We start from the raw sequence: 22,551 nt of genomic DNA on the forward strand, positions 1-22,551 counted from the left end.
GTCACAGACTGTGTAATGACCAAGATGTAATTCAGAGTGTTTAGAATGACTGAAAAAATCCATGAAGTTAAAATGAACTCTTGTTCAGTCCGTGGAAGATTCCCATAAAATATAAGGAGGAAAAAAATCGTCATGGAGGCTTATTAAACTTGAGTATGTCCCTGAGGGAGGTTATGGAATCTTAGCAACTTTAAAAAACAGATTTTTAAAGTTGTGATAGCTTTGATCAACGTTTCCCAAAAGTTTTGGACTTTTTACTCCTTTTCACTTGTGAAAATTACTGAGAATCCCAAGGAGCTTTTGTTCATGCAAGTTATTATATCTATAGATAGCTACTGTATTAGAAATTTAAAATGAGAAAATGAAAAAATCATGACTAGGTTTTAAAAAATAACACTAAACCTACTACATGTTACTGAAAATTATATTTTTTAATGAAAAATAATCTTATTTTTCCAAAACAAAACAAAAAAATTAGAATGACGTTGTTTTATATATTTTGCAGGTAACTTTAATGTCTAACAATAGATGATGGCTGAAGTGTGTGAAGAAAACTTTGCCTTACTTAGATATGTAGTAACTTTTTTTTAGATAATTGTGGATGTTCTTGTTTGATACTACATCAAAACTCAACAAGTGGTAGGTAGTTCCTCAGAGGTTTGTTCCGTGGTGGGATTTGGAACCATACCAGTGAATTTTTTATACTCTGTTGTAAGTAAAACCCCTTGGTCTGTGTTGTGATCTGAATGGGTCTTTTACCCATGCATGATTTTATAAAATCATGTATTAGTCATTTGAAAAATACTGGTTTGCTGATTTATGCAGATATTCTAAAAGTTGGCACCTGTCATCATACAGTATTAAAAAATCACATTTGTTAATATAACCACTGATCTCACCACAATGTTGGGCAGCTGTCAAGCTCACAGTGGCAGATACAAATTTTTCAAAATTCTAATGTTTACTTAAAGGCCTGAATTTTATTATTGGCAACAAATGTTTGTTGTTTCCTTGAAGTGATAGGGTCACTTAGTTCCTTTATGAGAAAATATCTGCCAGATACTCAAGTCTGAATAATCATAGTTTGTCTGCCTGTTTATTTTCAAGTAAAAATAGCGTTTGGTGGAAAAAGAAGGGAGCTTGATGATTTTAAGCGCTCGGCTGCTAACTGAAGGGTTGGTGGTTGGAACCCATCAGCTACTCTGTGGGAGAAAAGACCTGCTCCTGTAAAGGTTGCAGCATAGCAAGCCCTATGGGGCAGTTCTGCTCTGTCTTACAGACAGCGGCACACGACAGCAGTGCGGAAAGAGACGCTAGTGCAGCTGACGGCCCAGATGACTGCCCAGGTGCTCTTTCTCGAGACAGTCTTAGCAACAGGGATGCAGCACAAGTGCCTTGTGTGGATTTTCTCTTTCGTCATGGAATATTGAAAAGATGCCTTCTGAAGGGTCCGTATCCTATACAATTAATGATGTTTACTACTTCCTCAGGGGCATTAAGTGAAACTCACGTTGTTTTTTGCAAGTGCCTGGCAGCGAAGAGAACAATGACTACTAGAGTGGCTTGGTGCCGATGCCTTGGTTTGTGCTGAGGTGCCGGCATTGCCCTTACACAATCAGTGCAAATGTCTAAGCATTATTATAAATATAGTTGGACCTTGTAGACCACCTGCAGGGGTATCAGGGCCCCCCAGTGGTCTATGAACAACACTTTGAGAGGTAGTAGTTTAGAAAAATCTTGCCTGAAAACTCCAGGAAAGATATATATATATATGTGTATATATGTATATGTGTGTGTGTATTTTTTTCCCCAGTAAAGGATAGCTTTATTTAATTTTTTTCCTTGTTCATCTTTTCCTAGATTTTTTCTTTTTTTTATGTAATCTTACTTATTTTGTTTTTGTTGTTGAGAATATACACAGCAAAGCCTACACCAGTTCAGCAGTTTCTACATGTACCTTTTAGTGACATTGATCACATTCTTCGAGTTGTGTAACCATTCTCGCCCTCCTGTTCTGAGTTGTTCCACCTCCATTAACATAAATTCATTGCCCGCTAAGGTTCCTATTTAATTTTTCAAGTTGCTGTTGTCAATTTGATCCTATATAGATAGTTCTTAAAAGAGCATAATGCTCAAGGCAGGCATTTTTTACTAGTTAAGCTACTAGTTGTTTGTTTTTTAAGAAGACTTGGGATATTTTTGGTTTAAGGTTTAAAGATTATCTCAGGGCAGTAGTGTCGGGGATTCATTCAGCCTTTGTGGCTCCAGGAAGTCTGGATCCATGAGAATTTGAAATTCCTTTGTGAATTTTCCCCCTTTTGATCAGGATTCTTCTATGTAATCTTTGATCAAAATGCTCAGTGATGGTAGCTGGGCACCATTCAGCTCTCCTGGTCTCATGGCCAAGGAGGCAGTTGTCCATGGAGACAGTTAGCTACACATTTCATGTCTTCCTATAGCTGACTCTCCTCCTTTCTCTGTTGTTGCAGACAAGTAGAGACCAATTGTTGTGCTTGCAAGCAACCCAGGCACTGCACATTGAACATGAGGGTAGAACAGAGGCACCAAACGTGTTGTTAGGCCAGCTAACTGGGCTGTCCCATAAAACCATAACCCTAAACCTCAGGGGAAGGTATTTTTAAGTGTCTAATTTATGATTGTTGGCTCCCTCCCCCTTTTTTTTTTAAATCTTCCACCTGTAGTCATTTTACTTTTTCTTCTTTTCTTCATTACTTTTTATTCTCTTAGGAGGTGGTCGAGGTGTCGTAGTGGTGTTAGCAAATAGTTGAGTGCTCGCCATTAGCCAGACAACGTGCTCAACACTTTTATGATCTTACTTAGCCCTCATGAGAACTTCTTGAGGCAGGTGCTGTTATCCTGATTTTATAGATGAGGAAGCTGAGGCAAGAGAAGCTAAGTGACTTGCTCACGATCCACAGAAGTACATAATGGAACTGGGTTTCTGACCCAGGAACGTGATTTTGTGAGCATTTCAGGAACAGCTGTAATTCTCATGGGTGCTTTTACATCTGCCAAGCTTGCAAGAGTGATGTATAAAACCAGAGTGCTGGTTTAATAATTAATTTCACAAGGACTTGAAAATCTTCTGAGCAGCACTTTCTCTCCTTGGAGGCTGAACTAAGTAGGGAATTAAATAATAATCAGAATCATGCTTGGTGAGCATGGGCTCAGAATAGGATTAGACGAGTTCATTTGGGCTTAGTGAATGTCAGCTCTGGTCTAAGGCACTGTGCTTGTCGGAATGACAGTTGAACGTTTTAATTGCATGAAGCTAAGGTAGTTTGCCCATCTCACAACAGGGCTGTCTTACCATTGGGACTGAAGGGCAGGGTCTTCATCGTACTCACCATTCTTTCTCCAGTGCCGAGAGGGGTGCCAGGTCTCATTGCTTCACAGCTGAGCCATCACTTGGGGAGGGGGCTAGTGGTGGTATAGATACCTGGATTCCTGTGAGGGCTCCTACTAAAGAAAAATGCTTGATACTGCCCTGCTGCCATGCTGTGTTTTCTGTCCTCTGTCCTTTGTAAATTGGTGGCAGGTGTAGCCTGTGGAGTTTTATGAGTGTGGGAGTGTTACGCTTCTCCCCCTAAATGGCTGGCATTTGATTACAAGTTTTGATCTTGGTTTTCTGGCATTGAGATGTATTCTTTCCTTTTTAATATAGATTCTCTTAGTTTACTTTTAAGGGTTGTTGTAGATTCTGATTCATGGTGACCCCACAAGTCCAGTGTAGAACTGCTCTATGGGGTTTTCAAGGCTGTGATTTTTCAGAAGCAGATTGCCAGGCCTGTCTTCCATGGCGCTGCTGGGTGGGTCTGAACCTCCAACCTTTTGGCTAGCAGTTGAGCGCTTAACTGTTTGTGCCACCTGGGCACCTTTCTTTACTTTTATTTTTAAATTAAGCTTTTTATTTTGAGGTAATTGTAAATTCACATGCAGTTGTAAGAACTAATCAGAGAGATTCCATGTACCCTTTACCCAGTTGCCCCCGATGGCAACCTCTTATAAAACTAGAGTGCAATATCTCAACCAGGATGAAAATTGATAAAACCCACCAGTCTTACTTAGATCGCTTCAGTTTTCCTTCTACTCATTTGTGTGTATGCGTGTGTATTATATGCAGTTCTTTCATATGTGTGGGCTCAGGGTATCCACCACCGCAGACCCACCGCAGAGATTCCTGGTGCCATCCTTTTGCAGACCTTCCTCCCTTCCTCCCTCCTTCCCTTCATCACCGGCAATCACTAATTTGTTCTCTATTTTGTCACTTCAGGAATGTTACATAAACATAATCATATAGTATTTAACCTTTTGAGATTGGCTTTTTTTTTTCCCCCACTCAGCTTTATTCTCTCGAGCTTCATCCAAATTATTGGCCTATCAATAATTTATTCCTTTTTATTGCAGAGTAGTATTCCAGGACAGTTGGTTTTTCTCTTCTAAGAACGTGTTTTTTGTGGTTTGTTAGAATAGCTCTGTGGCTATTGCTGACGTCAATTTGGAAGAGGGAAAAAATGAACCGGATACTGTGCAGGCTCCGAAAACAGCAAAGACAAAGCGGAAAAGTTCAGCTCAGTCACCTTTAGCTCAGAGGACCAAAAAGCTGAAAGTTGAAGAAACCAGCAAGGGCACCAAAGCAGAGGGTGGAAATACTACTCCAGAGATGCCGTCCACAAGCACCGAGTGGGAAAGTGCATGCGAGAAGGGCAAGAATGACGACGACTTTACATTTGGTCAGCCCCCTCTAAAGAAAATGAAGACGGAAACGTGTCCCCAGGGGCAGCCCGTCAGGGTTCCAGCAAGTGCCGACAGTGTTAAGGAGGAGGTGGAGATGCACTGGGACATCGTGCAGGTATGGATTTGCCTTTTTCTGTCACTTTGCTTGGTTTGATTCCTTTCTTTTTGATTAGGATAGGGGTTGTGCTGGCTAAGGGCAGGGTTGGGAGTTTTCAGTTCTTCTTTCAGCTTTGCCAGTGATTAGCTGAAGGCTTTGGCCACTGGTCCCTTTATTGGGTATGCTGTTTTGTATGACAGCTTATCGTCATCATTTCTTCAGTGGAGAGCTGTGACCTCAATCAGGGTAGGTCTTTATCAAGGTTGTTTAGTGGACATACACTACGGAGTCCTCACACTAACACATTGGGTCCCCCATCACTCATTGTTAAGCTTTGGCTTTGAACTGAGACTGTGTTTTCCCACATTAGGATATTTAACCCTTAGTGTAATGGAGTATACTAAGAACAGGGCCTAGCAGTTTTCTAAAGGAAAAATCCTATCGGAATTCCAAGTCAGGATGCCAGAATTATATCTCTTACTACAGGAAAATGGTGTTTCCCGTTTTCTTCGGCTGGCTTTGGAGGTGGTAGAGAGGACCTGTAGAGTGGCTCTCGAGCAGTGATTCTCAACCTTTTGTGTGCTCCAGCACACTCAGGGACCCTTTCAGACTTCATCATGGCAGTGCCTCTCAGGAGAGCTGGGGGTGAGCTCCTTCCCGGTTGTCTGACCTGTAGTGATTCTGCCGTGTGCTCCTTCCTCTGCTGAGAATCGCTCCTCTAAAGACCAGGACTCCTGCCAGATCCAAACACTACTTTTCATCTGGAACTTTCTTCAGAGAAACTTCTTTCTACCCATGCTGCATTTTCTTTCTACTGTCTGTTAGTAGAATATCACCAGATTTTTTTCCCTAAATTTTATTTATTTTGTTGTTGTTCTTGAGAGTTATACACAGCAAAACATACGCCAGTTCACCAGTTTCTACGTGCACAATTCAGTGACATTGATTGCATTCTTCAACTTGTACAGCCATTCTCACCTTCTTTTTCTGAGTTGCTCCTCCGTCATTAATAAAAACTCACTGCCCCCTGAAGTTCCTATCTAATCTTTCAAGTTGCTTTTGTCCATTTAATCCCATATAGATAGTTCTTAAAAGGGCATAATGCTCAAGGTAGACCTTTTTTTTAACCAGTTAAGCTAAACTTCTCCTCTGTTTTAAGATGACTTCAGGGAATACGTTTGATTTTAGGTTTAAAGATTATCTCAGGGCAATAGTTTCAGGGGTTCAGACACCTCCACGTCTCCAGAAAGCCTAGTGTCCACGAGAATTTGAAGTTCTGTTCCGCATTTTCCCTCTTGATCAGGATTTTTCTCTGGAATCTTTGATCCATATGTTCCGTAGTGGTAGCCGAGCACCACCGAGTTAGCCTCAGATTCCATATCCTCCTCTTCCTGACTCTCCTTTTCCCTCTGTGGCTTCAGGTGAGTAGAGACCCGTTGTTGTGCCTTGGACGGCTGCTTGCAGGCTTTTAAGGTCCCAGGTACTACACATTGAACTAGAAGTAGAACAGAAGCACTAAACATGTTGTTCGGCCAGTTAACTGGGATGTCCCATGAAACCGTGACCCTAAACGTCCAAAGCAAGGCACCAAGTCCCATGAGGTGTTTGTTTGTACATAAGCAGCCTCATCAGCTACTCTTTTTTGTTGTTGTTGTTGTAAACTTACCTATCACACAACTTTTGCCAATTCAGCTTTTTACAGGTGTACAACTTCTTGTGCAATTACAATAATCGGCTCTATAACCCTACTCTCGATCTCTGTGATTTTTCCATCACCATTAACCCTCTTTTCCCCCTCCCCACTTTAATCTCTATATATTTGCCTGTTCTTGTCTTTTTATGGACAGGCTTTAAATGTGGTTCAGTCAGTGCACTGGAACAGTCTCTGTATGGTTCTCTGAGAGCTCATAATAGCAAAATTGCTGTGACCTTAGGTTTCTGTAAACCATATTTCTCCAGAGAAAGAAATCATACCTGAGTCCAGGGTTCCAGCCAACGTCTTGATCTTAATGCTGATTGGATCAGTCAATCCCTTAGGCCAGGGGAATGACATACTCTGGCTCTTGCTGATTCTTAAAACTGCTGGTTACGTGAACCACTCCTGAATGAGGGAGCAGTCTCATGAAGTCCTCTAGAAAGGGAAGGAGCTGGGCTTGCTCTAGGAAGTGAGAGAAGGCCACTGGGGCAGGCTTCTAATACTCCTGGGAAGAGAAGACAAAATGTCTTTTGGGCCATGGAGTAAGGAGTTTGGATTATAAATGAGAAGGGAATCATTTGAGGGTTTTGAGCAGCCAAGTGACATGATCCAATATGCATTTTGAAAAGATTCTTGTCACTCTATGGATATTGGGATAAATGGGATTGAAGCCGATGCAGGGAGAACAGTTAAAGGCTACTGCAGTCATCCAGGCTAGAACTAGACTGGGACATGGGCTAGAAGAAGTGAAGAGCTGTAATAGACGGAAGAGATATTTTGCAGTTAGAGTTGGTTGGTCTTTATGATGGATTAGATTTAGAGTTGAAGGAGATGGACATTAAAGACTGAGTTTTCTGTCCTGAGCTGCTGTTAAAAAAAAAAAAAATGGGTATAATATAGGGAATACTGGAGGAGGAATAGGTTTGACAGACAGGTCACTTTGCATATGTGTGGTTTGGGATGCCCATTAGATAGATTTCCAAGAGAATATGTCAAATGAGTAGTTGGTTAAATTAGTCTGGAGCTCATGGGGAAGAGAGTCAGGGTTGGAAGTGTGAACCTGGACTCCTTACCCAAGAGTGGGTGTTTATCGTCAGAGTGGGTGATGTGATGTAGGCCTCAGGATATAAGGTGCCCACAGAGATGAGGTATACCATCCGTAGTCTCTGGAGTTCAGCTTTTTAATCTGCAACTTTGAAATTCAGTCTATTATGTGTCTTGATTTGCTTCTGATAATCAGTTGATTATGATAATTATTGAGTGCTTTTTATCTGTCCCGTCCCCCGCCCCCCAATTTTTGCCAAATCTTGGACATCAAGATAGAAATAATAGAACATACACTTTTTGTGTTTGGAGGCGTGGTGGCACAGTGTTTAAGAGCTCAGCTGCTAACCAAAAGATCAGCAGTTCGAATCCACCAGCCACTCCTTGGAAACGCTATGGAGCAGTTCTACTCTGTCCTACAGGGTCGCTGTGAGTCGAAATCGACTTGATGAAGGCAGTGAGTTTGGTTTGGTTGGTTTTTGTGCTTTACTTTGGAACAGCTGCTTGGATTTTTGAGAACCGTTATTAGAATTTGTTTCATTCTTTTCCCCAGGCTGATCTCTTCGGACATTTCTGCTTCCATGTACATTTTACTGAGACCTATAAACTTGTTTTTATAAAAGAATTATTTTGAATATATTTCAAATGTGCATGATACAGAATTCAAAAGATACAAAAGAGTCTTCCTACCTTGACCCTCAGTCAATCAGTTATCCTTTCCGGAAGTAATCACCGTGACCAGTTCCTCTGAATCATTCCGTATTAGCTCATATAGAACTGCTTCATATTCTTACATGGCCGCATGTTATGGGCATATCATAATTTATTTACTAGCTAGTTTCCCATTGACAAACTTAGATTTTTTGGTAGCTTTTACTATGCTGGAAATAGTCCTTAAGAGAAAATCATTATAAATAATATTTTCCAAGGGTAAACGAATAAATCAGGATAAATTCCCAGAAGTGGAATTGCTCGGTGAGTTTATTATAGTTTTTTGGTAGATATTACCAACTTGCTCTTCCTCCAGAGATTATACCAATGTACCTTCTCACTGGCAATGATCAAAGGTGTCTTTTCCTTGTATCCATGCCAATACAGTGAATTACCAACTCCTTGATGTTTGCTGCCAATGATGTTTGCTGCCAATATGGGGGATAAAAAGTATCTCATTAAACCCCGAATATTGGAATGATACAGAGTGGTCTGTATTGAACTTTATTGAATTAGTGAAGTAGCTCTTTGACTGTTATGATTGTCAATGCATACAAATATTTTATACAGTTTTCTCTTTTTTCAAACCATAGCAGGTAGTTTCTAATTGACCGGAGAACATTATATGATTCTGTATTTTAAAACATACATTATAATATAGATAAATGCTTACTATTCAGGATCTTAAATCACCAAGTATCTTTAATTTGCAGGTTTTATCTGAGAGAACTAATATAGAACTTTGGGTTTGTGCCAACATCATTCGTCTCTTTAATGATGATAATACTATTCCCTTCATTATCCGTTACCGAAAAGAGCTCATTAATAACCTTGACGCCGATTCCTTGAGAGAAGTTCAACAAACCCTAGACGAGCTGCGGTAAGAAACCTTGGAAGGGCTGAACTAGTGTACGGGGAAAGGGGGTGTGTGAATCTGTGTGGAGAGGTGGTGAAGAAGTGAGTGATGGTATATTTTGATGGTTCCCAGATTTCATTTCCTGGAATTATCGTAATCTGTATATAATTCTTTTCTAACAAAGGAAGCCAGCTTTCTTTTACTTATTAGATGTGTTTTGAGTCCCTCTACTGGTGTGTTTATGCATAGCTTGGGCATTTACCAGCAAAAAGGTGGTTTGTAGAGATACTTGTGTGCCTCCGAGCTTGTCACCTTCTCTCACAGAAAGTTACTATGGAAAGCTCAGCAAAACAAATTTTAGTCTGAATTTTCAACAGCTTGCATAAACCTGTCCTCTTAATGTCCTCCCTAAATGGAGAGTTCTTTGACAATGTAGTTTGATAGCAAATATTATATTTCTTTTTTCCATTGTTTTAAAAGGCATTGTAATTCATTATTAATGAATTGTAAGTTTGTATATTTTCTCTAGTCTTTTAAGAATCATGCCTCAGAACTTACTGTACTAACTCAGAAGTATGCATACTAAGACCATAAAGACTGTAGGACTCTAACCGTATTGTTCAATAAAAAAAAAAATACCGTGCATCATTCGTACATTTATTGCCTGCCTCCTACTTGCCAGGCAGTGTCATTAATGTGTACATTCTTCAAATCTGTGATGGATCTGATTAAATTTGGTTATAATCCTACCATCCAGCCATCCTGAAAGTGCTAAAGGTTATTTTTACAACAAGCCTAATAAGCTCCTCGGATGCTTGGGTGTGCAAACGGTTAAGCGCTGGACTACGAGCTGAAACGTTAGTAGTTGGAATCCATCTAGAGGCTCCTGGGAAGACAAGGCTGGCGATCCGCTTCTGAAAAGTCACAGCCTTGAAAACCCTGTGGAGCAGCTAGCTCTGTGGTCGCTGTGAGTCGGAATCTACCTCACGGCAACTACCGGCAAGGATACGGTGAGGAGAACACAGCCTCGCTTCTGTAATGTTCCTGCCCAAGATGCACTGTCTGAACCTAACTGTGAGGAAACCTCAGGCAAACCCAAAATGTGGGATATTCTGCAGGATAACTGACCTGTAACTTTAAAAAGTATCCAGACCTTAAAAATCAAGGAAAAGTTAATGGTGTTTCAGCTTGAAGGGGACTCTAGACACATGGCAGCTAAAGGCACAGCCTATGATTCGGGACTGAACCCAAATTAAAGGGTGTCATTGGGACAATTGGTGGAACTTGAAAGAGATGGAGGGTTAGATGGTAGTAGCTTATCAATACTAATTACCTGATTTTGATGGTTATATTATAGTTGTTTAAGAGAATGTTCTTGTTTATAGAAAATACACACTAAAGTTTTCAAGGATGATAGTAACTTATTCACAAATGATTCAGAGGAAAAAAAAAATTCTTTTTATTTTACCTGGAACTTTTCTCTAAGTTTGAGATAGTTTCAAAAATCACGCTTTGACATATAGGTCGTGTGTGTTATAAAAGTTTTTCTTTGCAGGGCTGTTGCAAAAAAGGTTCATAGTACAATTCAGAAAATTAAGAAGGATGGGAAGATGTCTGAGTGTTTGTTAAAAGCCTTGCTGAACTGTAAAACTTTTGAAGAACTAGAACATGTGGTAAGGAACTCTTTTTATTTTATTTATTTTTATTGTGCTTTAGATGAAGGTTTACAGAACAAACTAGTTTCTCATCAAACAGTTAGTACACACACTGTTCTGTGACATTGGTTAACAACCCTACGATATGTCAACACTCTCGCTTCTCAACCCTGGGAGGAATTCTTTTTATTTTTTAATGCAATACCCACATATATTTTGATTTGGGTCTTTTTATAATTAAAGAAGACCTGGAAATAAAAAGCTAAATTTATCAACTACAGTTATTTAATTCTATAATATGTATCTATTGTGAGCCTTTTTTGTGCTAGGTACTTGTGTTTACAAACATGAATAATACATAGTTCTTGTCCTCAAGGAGTTCCCAGTTGAATGGGGAAGAGGAAGAGTAGGTTATACAAGTGGGAAGCACAGGGAAAGGACTAGCTGGAGACCTAGCTGTGGATGTCTTCAGTATATAGTTAGTATTTGAAACTATGAGAATGGAAGGACTCATTCATGGAGAGTTTGATCTGAGCCTGTCAGGATAGACCATTGGAGAACATCAACTGCAGTGTGATAGATGGCTTTTATATGGCCTTTCTTGCCATGGCCTTGTAACTTCCAACAAAAGGCTGGGTAGGACTATGCACATGAGGTGCATGTAGCCCACCAAGGGGATTGGATAGCTTGCTAATAATGTAAATAAGGTACATGGCATCCTTGTGTGGGTGGAGCCATGCAAATAAGGTATATGGAACCCTAATGATAGGATTGGTCAGTTTTGCCATCCCACTAGGCTTAAAAGAAGAACCAATTCTAGAGCAGAGAGGAGACCTGACTACCACCAAGAAGAAGAGATGGGAGTGGAACGCATCCTTTGGACCTGGGATCCCTGCCCTGAGACCCTCCTAGACCCAGGAGACAGAGCTGTAACACTGAAGACAGCAAGATGGCGGGAAGCAGTGACAGAGAAATGGCAGCAGTAGAGCCAGCAGAACCAGGAGACCTGCTGGTGGAGTGGGGTGCTTCCGGCCACTTGTTGAAGTTAGGCTTACTGACCCAAGAAGTGAGAGAGCTGAGCACCTTTGGGCAGGAGGCTTACTGGCAGAGTGAGGTGCCTCCAGGTACTTGTCAGCAGAGCTAAAAGAGCTTTGTAAAAGGGCAGAGGCCAAGGGGCCAGAGAGAGGCATGCCTGTGGGCATGGCTGAGAAGAGGCTGTCCGGATCTAAGAACTGTGTCCTGAGTGTTCCTGAACCTAATTGTAACCTGTTAACTTCCCCAATTAACTCCATAATCTTGAGTATCATCTCTGAGCTCTGTGTGGCCATAGCAACAAATTATCAAACCCAGCAGAAGAGTGAGTGCCGTAGGAGGGATGGTTGGTGTCAGAGTTGGTAAAGAAGTTAGAGGGTGGAGGCACGTCTGACCTCTACCTCATAGGATTCGACTTAGGGCTGCTGATGGCGATAATGATTCCCCTTCCTCTTCATGAAGTTAAAGGAGGTCAGATGACGTCTCCCCACCACACCACTTTTATACCAACTTTTTTTTGAGAAGCATAGGCAGTCTTACTGAAGACTATTTAGGATAGAGACAGCTTTTAAAACTAAAAGGACCCAAATGAATAGATGAATTTTACTGCATCTTCAAAATATCACTCCTACGTTTTAGAAATTATCTGGCCTAGTTTCCATAGCTAGACAACTCTTAGATATTACTCATCAGCATGTTGAATGGTTCCTTTTTCAGAGATAGATACCATCTGAAAATTTTCAGAAAGCCCTGTTTTTAACTGTCCTGGCTTGCTGAATTAAAACAGCTGAATTTGATACAAGTTTAATGTGGGTTTCTTCAAGAATCAATTCATCTTTCTGGGCTTGAGATACTGAACAAGCAAAACCTGGCCTCATAAGAACCCTACAGATATGTTTTTCACCCCCAAAATTTCGAATTTCTATACAAGACCCACTCTCCTGGATAACCACGTTGATGGGGAAGTAAGCATACACAGACCTCATCTTGTAGTGGAAACCCAGAGTAACACCTTGATCGTGTTCTGTATGTGACTACAGATAGTGCAGACTGAGCCAGGTCCTGTCTGTTTCCCCGCCGTTTGTCAGCGCGAAGCCTCTTCTTTTTCTACATTGATATGATTGAAGTCCTTCCGCCAGGTTTCTCTGGGGCCTTTCACAATAACTGTACATCCCTTCAGAGTAACGTCAACATTTTCTGATATGTCGACAATCTGGTTGCTCAGCGTGGTCTTCATTCTTGCGGTAGATGGGGCAAAGTGAGAGCACCAACTTTGGAAGTGGGAGTGGAGGAAGGAGGAGCCCAGGAAGGAGACGGAATGGTGAGAGGAGCATGAGGAGTCAGGAGATGACATTACCATGGAAGACTAAGGAGAGAGTTTTAGAAGGTCCCTGAATGGTGAAAACAGCTAATGTGAAAGTTCAAATCCACCCAGAAATTGGAAGAAAGGCCTGGTGATCTATTTCTTAAAAATCAGCCATTGAAAACTCGATGGAGCACAGTTTTTGTCTGACACACATGGAGTCTCCACGCTTTGGGCCAACACCTGGTTAATAATCAATAAGTAATTGAATGCAACAGTGAAGTTTGGTAAGATAAAGCCAAAACCAAAACTAAACCCACTGCTATTGAGTCGCTTCCGACTCATGGCGATCCTATAGGACAGAGTAGAACTTCCCTATAGGGTTTCCAGGCTGTAATCTTTACGACGGCAGACTGCCGCATCTTTTCTCCCTGGGAGAGGCTGGTGGGTATGAACCACTGACCTTTTGGTTAGCAGCTGAGCGCTTTAACTGCTGCACCATTCGGGCTCCCTGTAGGTAAGATAAGAGCTGAAAAGTGTGTATTTGGCAATTAGGAGATCATTGTGAATCTTTGTGATAACTACTTTCAGCAAGGTGTGTGGAATAGACTGAGGAGCAAATGTGGGTTAAGTAGAGGCATTGAGTGTTGACAGCTTTTAGATGAGCTCGGTTGAAGAGAAGAGTGAACCTTGCAGTCCAGGCAGTGGGTTTTTAAGATGACTGAAACCAAACAAGCAACTAATTTTAAGCACATAGAAAACGATGAAGGATGAGGTTAGGAGCATCTGTCTTCATACCCACCAAAGCAAAACTCACTGCTGTCGAGTCGATTCTGACTCATAGCGACCCTGTAGGACGGGGTAGAACTGCCCCATTGAGTTTCCAAGGAGTGCCTGGTGGATTCGAAGCGCTGACCTTTTGCTTGGCAGCCATAAGGTCAGTGTGCCACAAGGGTTTTCTGTGTCCATACAGTCAGCGTTTTTCAATCTAGTTGGTATGGGAATTGACTTGATGGCTGATAACACAACAGCCGTCTTCATTTCTGAAGGAAGAAGAAACGGTTGAGAAAAGGATGCCTCTAGCATTCTTGGCATAGCCTCTAATTTTATACTCTAGTTTTAACTTTCGTGTTTTAAAATTGATTGATGTGGTATGTTTTCTGACTTTTCTTTCTAGTCTGCCCCATATAAAACTGGGAGCAAAGGCACCAAAGCCCAGAGAGCCAAACAGTTGGGATTAGAAGGAGCAGCCAGGACACTGCTTGAAAATCCAGGGGCACTCAATCTACTATCTTATATTAAACCCAGTGTGAAAGGTACTGGCTTTACTGAAGGAGACAGCCCTCTCTTTCTCCGTCTCTCTCACTCTTTCTCTAATTTTCTAATCTGAAATTTTATGTTAAAAAATGGTTTTCACTAAGTAATGACTATTACAAAAGAATATTATAGCATATAAGGAATAAGTAATTCTAATAAATCAAATCCTAGTATACCCACTGCTTAGCCACTCAACTTTCCTTTTTGAGGAAGTGGCCATTCTAGTCTTTTTCCATTTTGCTATTGTGGTGTTTGTCTTTTTTGTATTAACTTATAAAGTATTTCTAAGATTCTTTTAAAAAAAAATTTATTATGTTTTAGGTGAAAGTTTACAGCACCAGTGAGTTGCTCATTCAAAAATTTATACAAAAATTATTTTGTGACATTGGTTGCTATCCTCACAGTATGTCGGGACTCTCCCACTTTCCCTTTACACCTCGGGTTCCCTGTGTCCATTTGTCCAGGTTTCCCATCCCTTCTAGCCTTCTTTGTTTTGGGGCAGGTGTTACCCAATTGGTCTCTTACACGCTTGATTGAACTAAGAAGCACATTCTCATGTGTGTTATTGTTTGTTTTATGGCCTGTCTAATCTTTGGCTGAAAGTTGGACTTTGGGAGTGGCTTCAGTTATGAGTTAGCATGGTGTCTGGGGCCATAGTCTCAGGGGTTCCTCAGTTTCTGTCAGACCAGTAAGTCTGGTCTTTTTTTTGGGAAATTAAATTTTGTTCTACATTTCCCCCCTCCCCCCTCCACCCCCTGCTCTATCTAGAACCCTCTATTGTGATCTCTGTCAGAGTGGTTGGTGGTGGTAGCCAGGCACCATCTAGTTCTGCTGGGCTCAGGCTGGAGGAGGCTGTGGTTCATTAGTCCTTTGGAATAATATTTTCATTGTATCTTTGATTTTGTTCATTCTCCTTCGCTCTGAATGTGATGGGATCAGTAGATGTATTTTAGATGGCCACTTGCAAGCCTTTAAGACCTCAGACACTACTCACCAAAGTAGGATGTAGAACATTTTCTTAATGCACTATGTTACACCAATTGACTTAGATGTTCTTGGAGACCATGGTCCCAGGCCCTCGGCACTGGTAACTCAGTCCCTCAAGGTGTTTTGATGTGTCTAGGAGGGTTGCTATGAGTTGGAATCCACTAGATGGCAGCAGGCTTGGCTTTTTTTTTGTTGTTGGGAAGCTTCTATGGCTTTGCCTCAGTCAGGTTGTGCTGATCTCCCCTATATTGTGTGTTGTCTTTTCTTTCACCAAAGTTGACATTTGTGATTTCCCCTCCCTATTCCTTCCCTCCCTTGTAACCATCAAAGATTGTTTTTTTCTGTGTGTAAACCTTTTCTTGGGTTTTCATAATGGTGACCTTCCACAATATTTATTCTTCTATGATTGACTTACTTCATTCAGCATAGTGCCCTCCAGATTCATCTGTGTTGTGAGGTGTTTCGTGGACTCATCATTTTTTATTGTTGTGTAGTATTCCATTGTGTGTAGTACTATAGTTTATTATCCATTCATCTGTTTACGGACACTTAGGTCATTTCCATCTTTTTGCTCTTGTGAATAATGCTGCAGTGAACATAGGTGTGCATTTGTCTATTTGTGTGATGGTGCTTAATTCTCTAGGATATATTCCTAGGAGCAGGATTGCTGGATCATAGATTTCTCTTTCTAGCTTTTTACGGTGGCACCATATGGTTTTCTATTTTCCATTCCCACTAGCTGTGCATACGAGTTCCAGTCTCCCCACAACCTCTCTACCGTTTGTTATTTTCTGTTTTGATTAATGCTGGTAATGTTGGGGTGAGATGGTATCTCATTGTAGTTTTCATTTTCGTTTCTCTAATGGCTAATGATGGTGAGCATTTCCTTAAGTGTTTGTTAGACACCTGCATGTCTTCTTTGGTGAAGTGTCTGTTCATATCCTTTACCCATTTTTGATTGGGTTATTTGTCTTTTGGCTGTTGAGGTGTTGAAGTATTCTATAGATTTTAAAGATTAGATGCTTGTTGAATATGTCATAGCCAGATATTTTATTCCCAGTCTGTAGGTTCTCTTTTTATTCTTTTGGTGAAGTCTTTTGATGAGTATAGGTGTTTAATTTTTAGGAGCTCCCAGTTATCTAGTTTCTCTTCTGGTTTTTGTGTATTGTTATGATTTTTATTGTATTTATGCCGTGTGTTAGGACCCCTAGCATTGCCCCTTTTTTTCTTCCATGATCTTTGTCATTTTAGGTTTAATATTTATGTTTATTTATTATTTATTTATTTATTATGTTATTTAATATTTATTTGAGTTAGTTTTTGTGTATGGTGTGAGGTATGGGTCCTGTTTCATTTTTTATAGATGGACGTCCGGTTTTGCCAGCATCATTTGTTAAAAAGACTGTCTTTTCCCTGTTTAATGGACTCGGTTCTTTGTTAAAGATCAGCTCAGGGATAAATTTACATCTGGGTTCTCCATTCTGTTCCTTTGGTCTATGTGTCTGTTGCTGTACCAGTACCAGGCTGTTCTGACTACTGTGGCTGTATAGTAGGTTCTTAGCTCAGGTAGTGTGAGGCCTCCTGCTTTGTTGTTTTTCGTCAGTAATGCTTTGCTTAACCAGGGCCTCTTTCCTTTCCATATAAAGTTGGTGATTAGTTTTTTTCACCGTGTTAAAGAATGCTGTTTCTTGTTGGATCAGGATTGCATTTTATCTCTGTGTCGCTTTGGGTAGAATTGACAGTTTCACAATGTTGAGTCTTTCTAGCCATAAGCATGGTATGTTTTTCCATTTATATAGGTCTCTTTTGGTTTCTTAGCAATAGTGTTTTGTAGTTTTCTTTGTATAGTTGTTTTATGTCCCTGGTTAGAATTATTCCTAAGAATTTTATTTTTAGGGGCTATTATAAATGGTATTGTTTTCCTGATATCTTTTTCTAAGTTCTCTTTGTTGGTGTATAGGAATCTAACTGTTTCTTGTCTGTTGATCTTGTATCCTGTTACTGTGCTGAATCTATTAGTTCCAGCAGTTTTCTTGTGGAATCTTTGGGGTTCTCTATGTGTTGGATCATATCATCTGTGAATACGGATAGGTGAGTATGGGCTTCTTTATGTTCTCTTTCTATTTGTTCGAGTTGTAGTGTTGTTTTGATGTTGGCCCGTTCTTTTTTGGTATGTGTGTTTATTTCTATAAATTGACCTCTCAGCACTGCCTTTGTTGTGTCCCAAAGGTTTTGGTATGATATGTTTTCATTCTTATTTGATTCTAGGAAACGTTTTATTACCTCTTTGATTTCTTCTTCTACCAGTGGTGTTTAGGCAAGGTGTTATTCAGTTGCCATGTAATTGAATTTTTTTCCTTGACCTTCCTGTTATTGATTACCATTTTTATGACGTTTTGATCTGAGAGAATCCTTTGTGTTATTCCATGCTTTGGATTTTATTGATGGTGGTTTTGGGGCCTAAAATGTGGTTTATTCTGCAGAATGTTCCATGTGCATTGGAAATGATTGTATACTTTGCTGATGTTGGTTGGCATATTCTGTTTATGTCTATGAGATCACGTTGGTTGATTTTGGCCTTTAGACCTTCTCTATCTTTGTTGAGCTTCTTTCTAGATGTTCTGTCCTTTACTGAGAGTAGTGTGTTGACGTCTCCTACTGTTATTGTGGAATGGGCTAGTTCTGTTTTCTGTGCTGTTGGAGTTATTTATTAATTTATTTGTCATTGGATGCATAGGTATTTATTATTTATTGTCCCTTTAATCGTTATATAACGTCCTTCCTTGTCTTTTATGGTTGATTTTGCCTTAAAGTCTATTTTATCTGAGATTACTATTGCCACTTGTGCCCCTTTTGGCTTACTATTTGCTTGATATATATTTTTTTCCATCCTTTGATTTTTAATATATTTATGTCTTTGTGTCTGAGGTATGTCTCTTGTAGACAGCATATTGGTGGGTCTGTTTTTTAATCCATCCAGCCACTCTCTGTCTATGTACAGGGACATTTAAGCCATTTGCATTCAGTGTGATTATCGAGAGGTATGAGTTTATTGTTGTCATATTGTTGTGCCTTTTTTTTTTTTGGTGGTGCTGACCTTTTCTTTGTTCTGCTTTCTTTCCTGTGCTGAGTTCCTTTTGTTTGTTGATTTTCTTTTGTTATTATAGATTTTGTGTTTACTGAGTTTTTATGTTTTTCTTCTTTTTCGTTGTGGCGAGTAGGTTTGTTAACTTTTGTGATTACCTTGAAATTTACCCATATATTCCTAAGTTTGAGCCAGTCTTTTATTACTTGATATCACCTTGACTTCTTCTCCATTTGAAAGTTCTATCCCTATACCGTTTATTCTCCCTGTTATTATTTTGATGTTGTCATTTACAGATTGATGTCCCTGTTTCCCTGTTTTAATTTTTTTAGCTTTATTATTGAGAGTTCTTTATCTAGGTTGGTATCTGGGTGATGCTGTCCTGTGTCCTAGACTCTGGCTGTTGCCTGATGTTATTGGTTCCCTAGTGGAAGGACTCCCTTTAATATTTCTTGTAAGCTTTATTTGGTTTTTTATGAATTCCCTTAGTTTCTGTTTATGTGGAAATGTCCTTATTTCGCCATCATATTTGAGAGGGAGTTTTGTGGATATATTATTCTTGGTTGTCAGTTTTTTCTTTCAGTGTTTCATATGTATTCTCCCATTACCTTCTTGCATGCATGGTTTCTGCAGAGTAATCAGAGCTTAGTGTTACTGTTCCCCCTTTGTGAGTGACTTTTCATTTTTCACGAGCTGCTCTCGGGATCCTTTCTTTGTCTTTGGTTTCGGCAAGTATGATATGTCTTGGTGACTTTCTTTTGGGGCCTATCCTATATAGCGCACTCTGGAGGCACAGTGGTTAAGAGTTCGGCTACTAACCAAAAGGTCAGTGATTCAGATCTACCAGCTCCTCCTTGGAAATCCTATGGAGCAGTTCTACTCTGTTCTGTAGGGTCACTACGAGGGATTTGTTGAGCTTCTTAGATGTTCACCTTTTTATCTTTCACGATGTTTCTGAAGTTTTCTGCCAGCAAATCTTCAACAATCTTCTTTGTGTTTTCCATTTTCTCCCTCTATTCTGGACCTCCTATCATGCAGATTTTTGCTCTTGATGATATTCCACATAATTCTTAGGCTTTATTCATTTTTCTGCCTTCTCTGTTTTTTCCTCAAAGTGACGTTCGTGGATTTGTCTTCTGTCTTACATTGTTTTAAATTTACTCCTAAGAACTCCTGTTGAGTTGTCTGTCTCTGAAATTTTGTTGTTTATCTTTTGGATTTCTAGTTGTCGCTTTTGTGTGATTTCAAATTATTTATTTTGGGGTTTTGTTCTTGTATTTTTTTTTTCCTCAATTCTTCTGTTGTTCTGTCTGTGTTTTCTTTGATTTTGGCTGTGTTTTCCATGATTTTGTCTGTTTTCCTTGTTTTTTCTCTGTTTTCCTTGCTCTCTTTCCTAATCTCTTGGAGAGCCCTAAGTGTTCGTCTTTTGAATTCAGTATCAGGAAGTCCACTGCCTTTTCTCCTACCAGAACATCGTCTGATCCTTTCTTTTGGCCATTTCTTGTATCCACCTCGTCCTGCTTTTTTATGTGTTTTCCGCTGTCTCTGAGACATTGAAGTATTATTTTCTTTCTTTCTTGATTGATTGTTTTGCCCTGCTTTATTATTTATTTATTTTTTTAGATTTATTATTGAGAGCTCTTTATCTAGGTTGGTATCTGGGTGATGCTGTCCTGTGTCCTAGACTCTGGCTGTTGCCTGATGTTATTGGGTCCCTAGTGGAAGGACTCCCTTTAATATTTCTTGTAAGCTTTATTTAGTTTTTATGTATTTTTATGTATTTATTTGGTTTTAATATTTCTTGTAAGCTTTATTTTATTATTTTTTTTGATATGTCAGGACAGGTGGGCTGGCTGTGCTTTGTTGCTTGCTCGTCTGTGGGTATGATAGCTCTCACCACATTATCCGGGTGAGCAGGGTAGCACCAGCCAGGGTGTGCCCACTTCACTATGTACTGGTTTGGCATGGTAGCTGAGGGCCAGTTGGGCAGGTGCTGTCTTCTTCCTGATGTTGGTCCATTGGTGTGGAAGCATTCACAGCCCCTCACTACATAGACGGGAGTGTCGGGTGGCGAGTGCTATGGCTCGCTTCTCACTGTCCAGCAGCTGGTCGAGTGGTTGAGGGGAGGTTTGGGCCTGGTGCTGGGGTGGGCCTGAGTACCAGTGACACTCTGTGGTGGAGTGGTGGGGGCTGGTGAGAAGTGGTGGTGGGTATGGGGCTATGTGGAAGGGGGAAAGAAAAAACAAAAAAATTGATGCAGTGGGGTCCAGCTGGTGGGGGCAGTGTGCACCTGGGTGCCAGTGGGTAGCAAGGGGAGGTGCTGTACTAGGCTAGGCGGGATGGAGAAAGAAAAGAGAGAAAAAATTAGAAAGAAAAAAAAATTGATGGTGTGGTGGTGGTTGCAGGTTGGGGCTGGGTGGCCCGGGATGGTGGCTGCTGGTGGCTCTCTAGCTGAGTGGCACGGTGCAGCCCATCAAGAAGGGGTGGAGGTGGCATATGGGGCTAGGTGGGAGGGAGAAAGAAAAGGAAGAAAGTGAAAAAAAAAAAATGGTGCAGCAGGAGCCCGTGGGTGGGGGTAGGGTGGACTGACAATGGCGGCGGTATGGTGGCTCTCTACCTGAGTAGCATGGCATGGCCCATTGGGAAGATGTGGAGATGGTATATGGGTTAGAAGGGTGAGGGATGGGAGAGCATGTTTCTCTGGTTATCGGGTGTTCTGTCTCCTGTTGGGAGTTCCGTGAAGTTGCCTTTCTGTACTCCCTATCCAAGGTGATTGCTAGGTGTATTCCAAGATGGCAAAGCCGTGCCGCGTTAGTTGGCAAGACTCTTCCACTCTGTATCTCTCCTTGTTCTCTGTTTTCCGTCAGTTTCTTCTCCCGTTCGATGTTTGATCCAGCTCTTATCCCTTCATTTGATGCTTACGGTTCCAGGATTGAGGTTTGTATCTGTTTTTCTTAGCTTTTCAGGCCTTTGCTGTAGAGGGTTGGCATGGTGCCTCTGTCTATGAAGATATGTTGGCTTGGCCCCCGAGATATTATCAGTTACATGTGTTGCAGATCTTTTCTCCCACTTCTTGTCTTTTCATTTTCTTCATGCTGTCAGTTGATAAATAGAAAGTTTTAGTTTTATCATAGTTATTGTTTTCAGTTAAAATGTTTTCAAGATAATCGCTTTTTTCCTTTTAAAGAAATTCCTTTATAGTCCAAGGTTACAGATATTTTCCTATATAGTTTTTTTTAAAGGTTTTATTCTATTTCTAAAAAATTATTTAATCATAAAAGTCATGTCTACTCTTGTAATAGAATTTCACCAATTGTGACATGCATGTAAAGCCCCATTCCCACACTTCATCTCTCTAGAAGAGTAGTGTTTGTCTTTCTGTGAAGTTTCCTTTCAAATGAGAGATTTCTAAGATGCATTAGTTTTATTTCAAAATGAGCCTTATCAGAATGAGCACCTTTTCGGTAAGAGTGGCTTTTTTCATATTTCCCTGTAGGATTAGGGAGGTTGGTGTTCTGATTAGGATCTCTAGTCACTCTTGTTTCTTTTGGCCTTGGCTGGGCTGGGAGACTGAAATGTCTGTAGGGGGCAGTCTTCGATAATAAAATCCATGGTCTGTACTAAACTGTAGAGAATCATAGCATGCCATAATCTGTTTCTGTTTTAAATAATCTAGCAAATGTGAATTTATGATTTAGATAATTGAATTTTCTTATATGTAGGAATACCAATATCTGTTCATACACAAGTATACACATCTTAACACCTGTTTTGAAAAGGGCAATAATGAAAAGTAAAATAGAATTATTTGAATTTAGAGATGGGTTGGAATGAGTAAAATTTTAATTTGCTTTTTTTTTTAATGTATGTTTTTATTTAGATTTTCAAATGGTTGCAACATTTACTATTTTGATAGTAGCTGAGATGATATAGCCAAGCCTTGAGGTTAGCCACAGTGGGAACTCTGTGTACCCATTCATGGTATGTTTTATAAGAATGGAATGTCGGCA

The 22,551-nt window shown here is 40.3% G+C and overlaps 1 protein-coding gene across 1 annotated transcript in view; it reads left to right on the forward strand.

The window, feature by feature from the left end:
* Positions 1-22,551, forward strand: part of SRBD1 (S1 RNA binding domain 1) — a 232,976-nt gene that overhangs the window by 11,210 nt on the left and 199,215 nt on the right. Inside the window, exons 4-7 of the mRNA XM_049870618.1 lie at positions 4,490-4,873; positions 9,020-9,186; positions 10,718-10,835; positions 14,330-14,468. Of these exons, the coding sequence (XP_049726575.1) occupies positions 4,490-4,873; positions 9,020-9,186; positions 10,718-10,835; positions 14,330-14,468 (808 nt within the window). The remainder of the gene's footprint in view (positions 1-4,489; positions 4,874-9,019; positions 9,187-10,717; positions 10,836-14,329; positions 14,469-22,551) is intronic.

This window comes from Elephas maximus, chromosome 26 (genome assembly GCF_024166365.1).
Source record: "Elephas maximus indicus isolate mEleMax1 chromosome 26, mEleMax1 primary haplotype, whole genome shotgun sequence".
NCBI lineage: Eukaryota > Metazoa > Chordata > Mammalia > Proboscidea > Elephantidae > Elephas > Elephas maximus.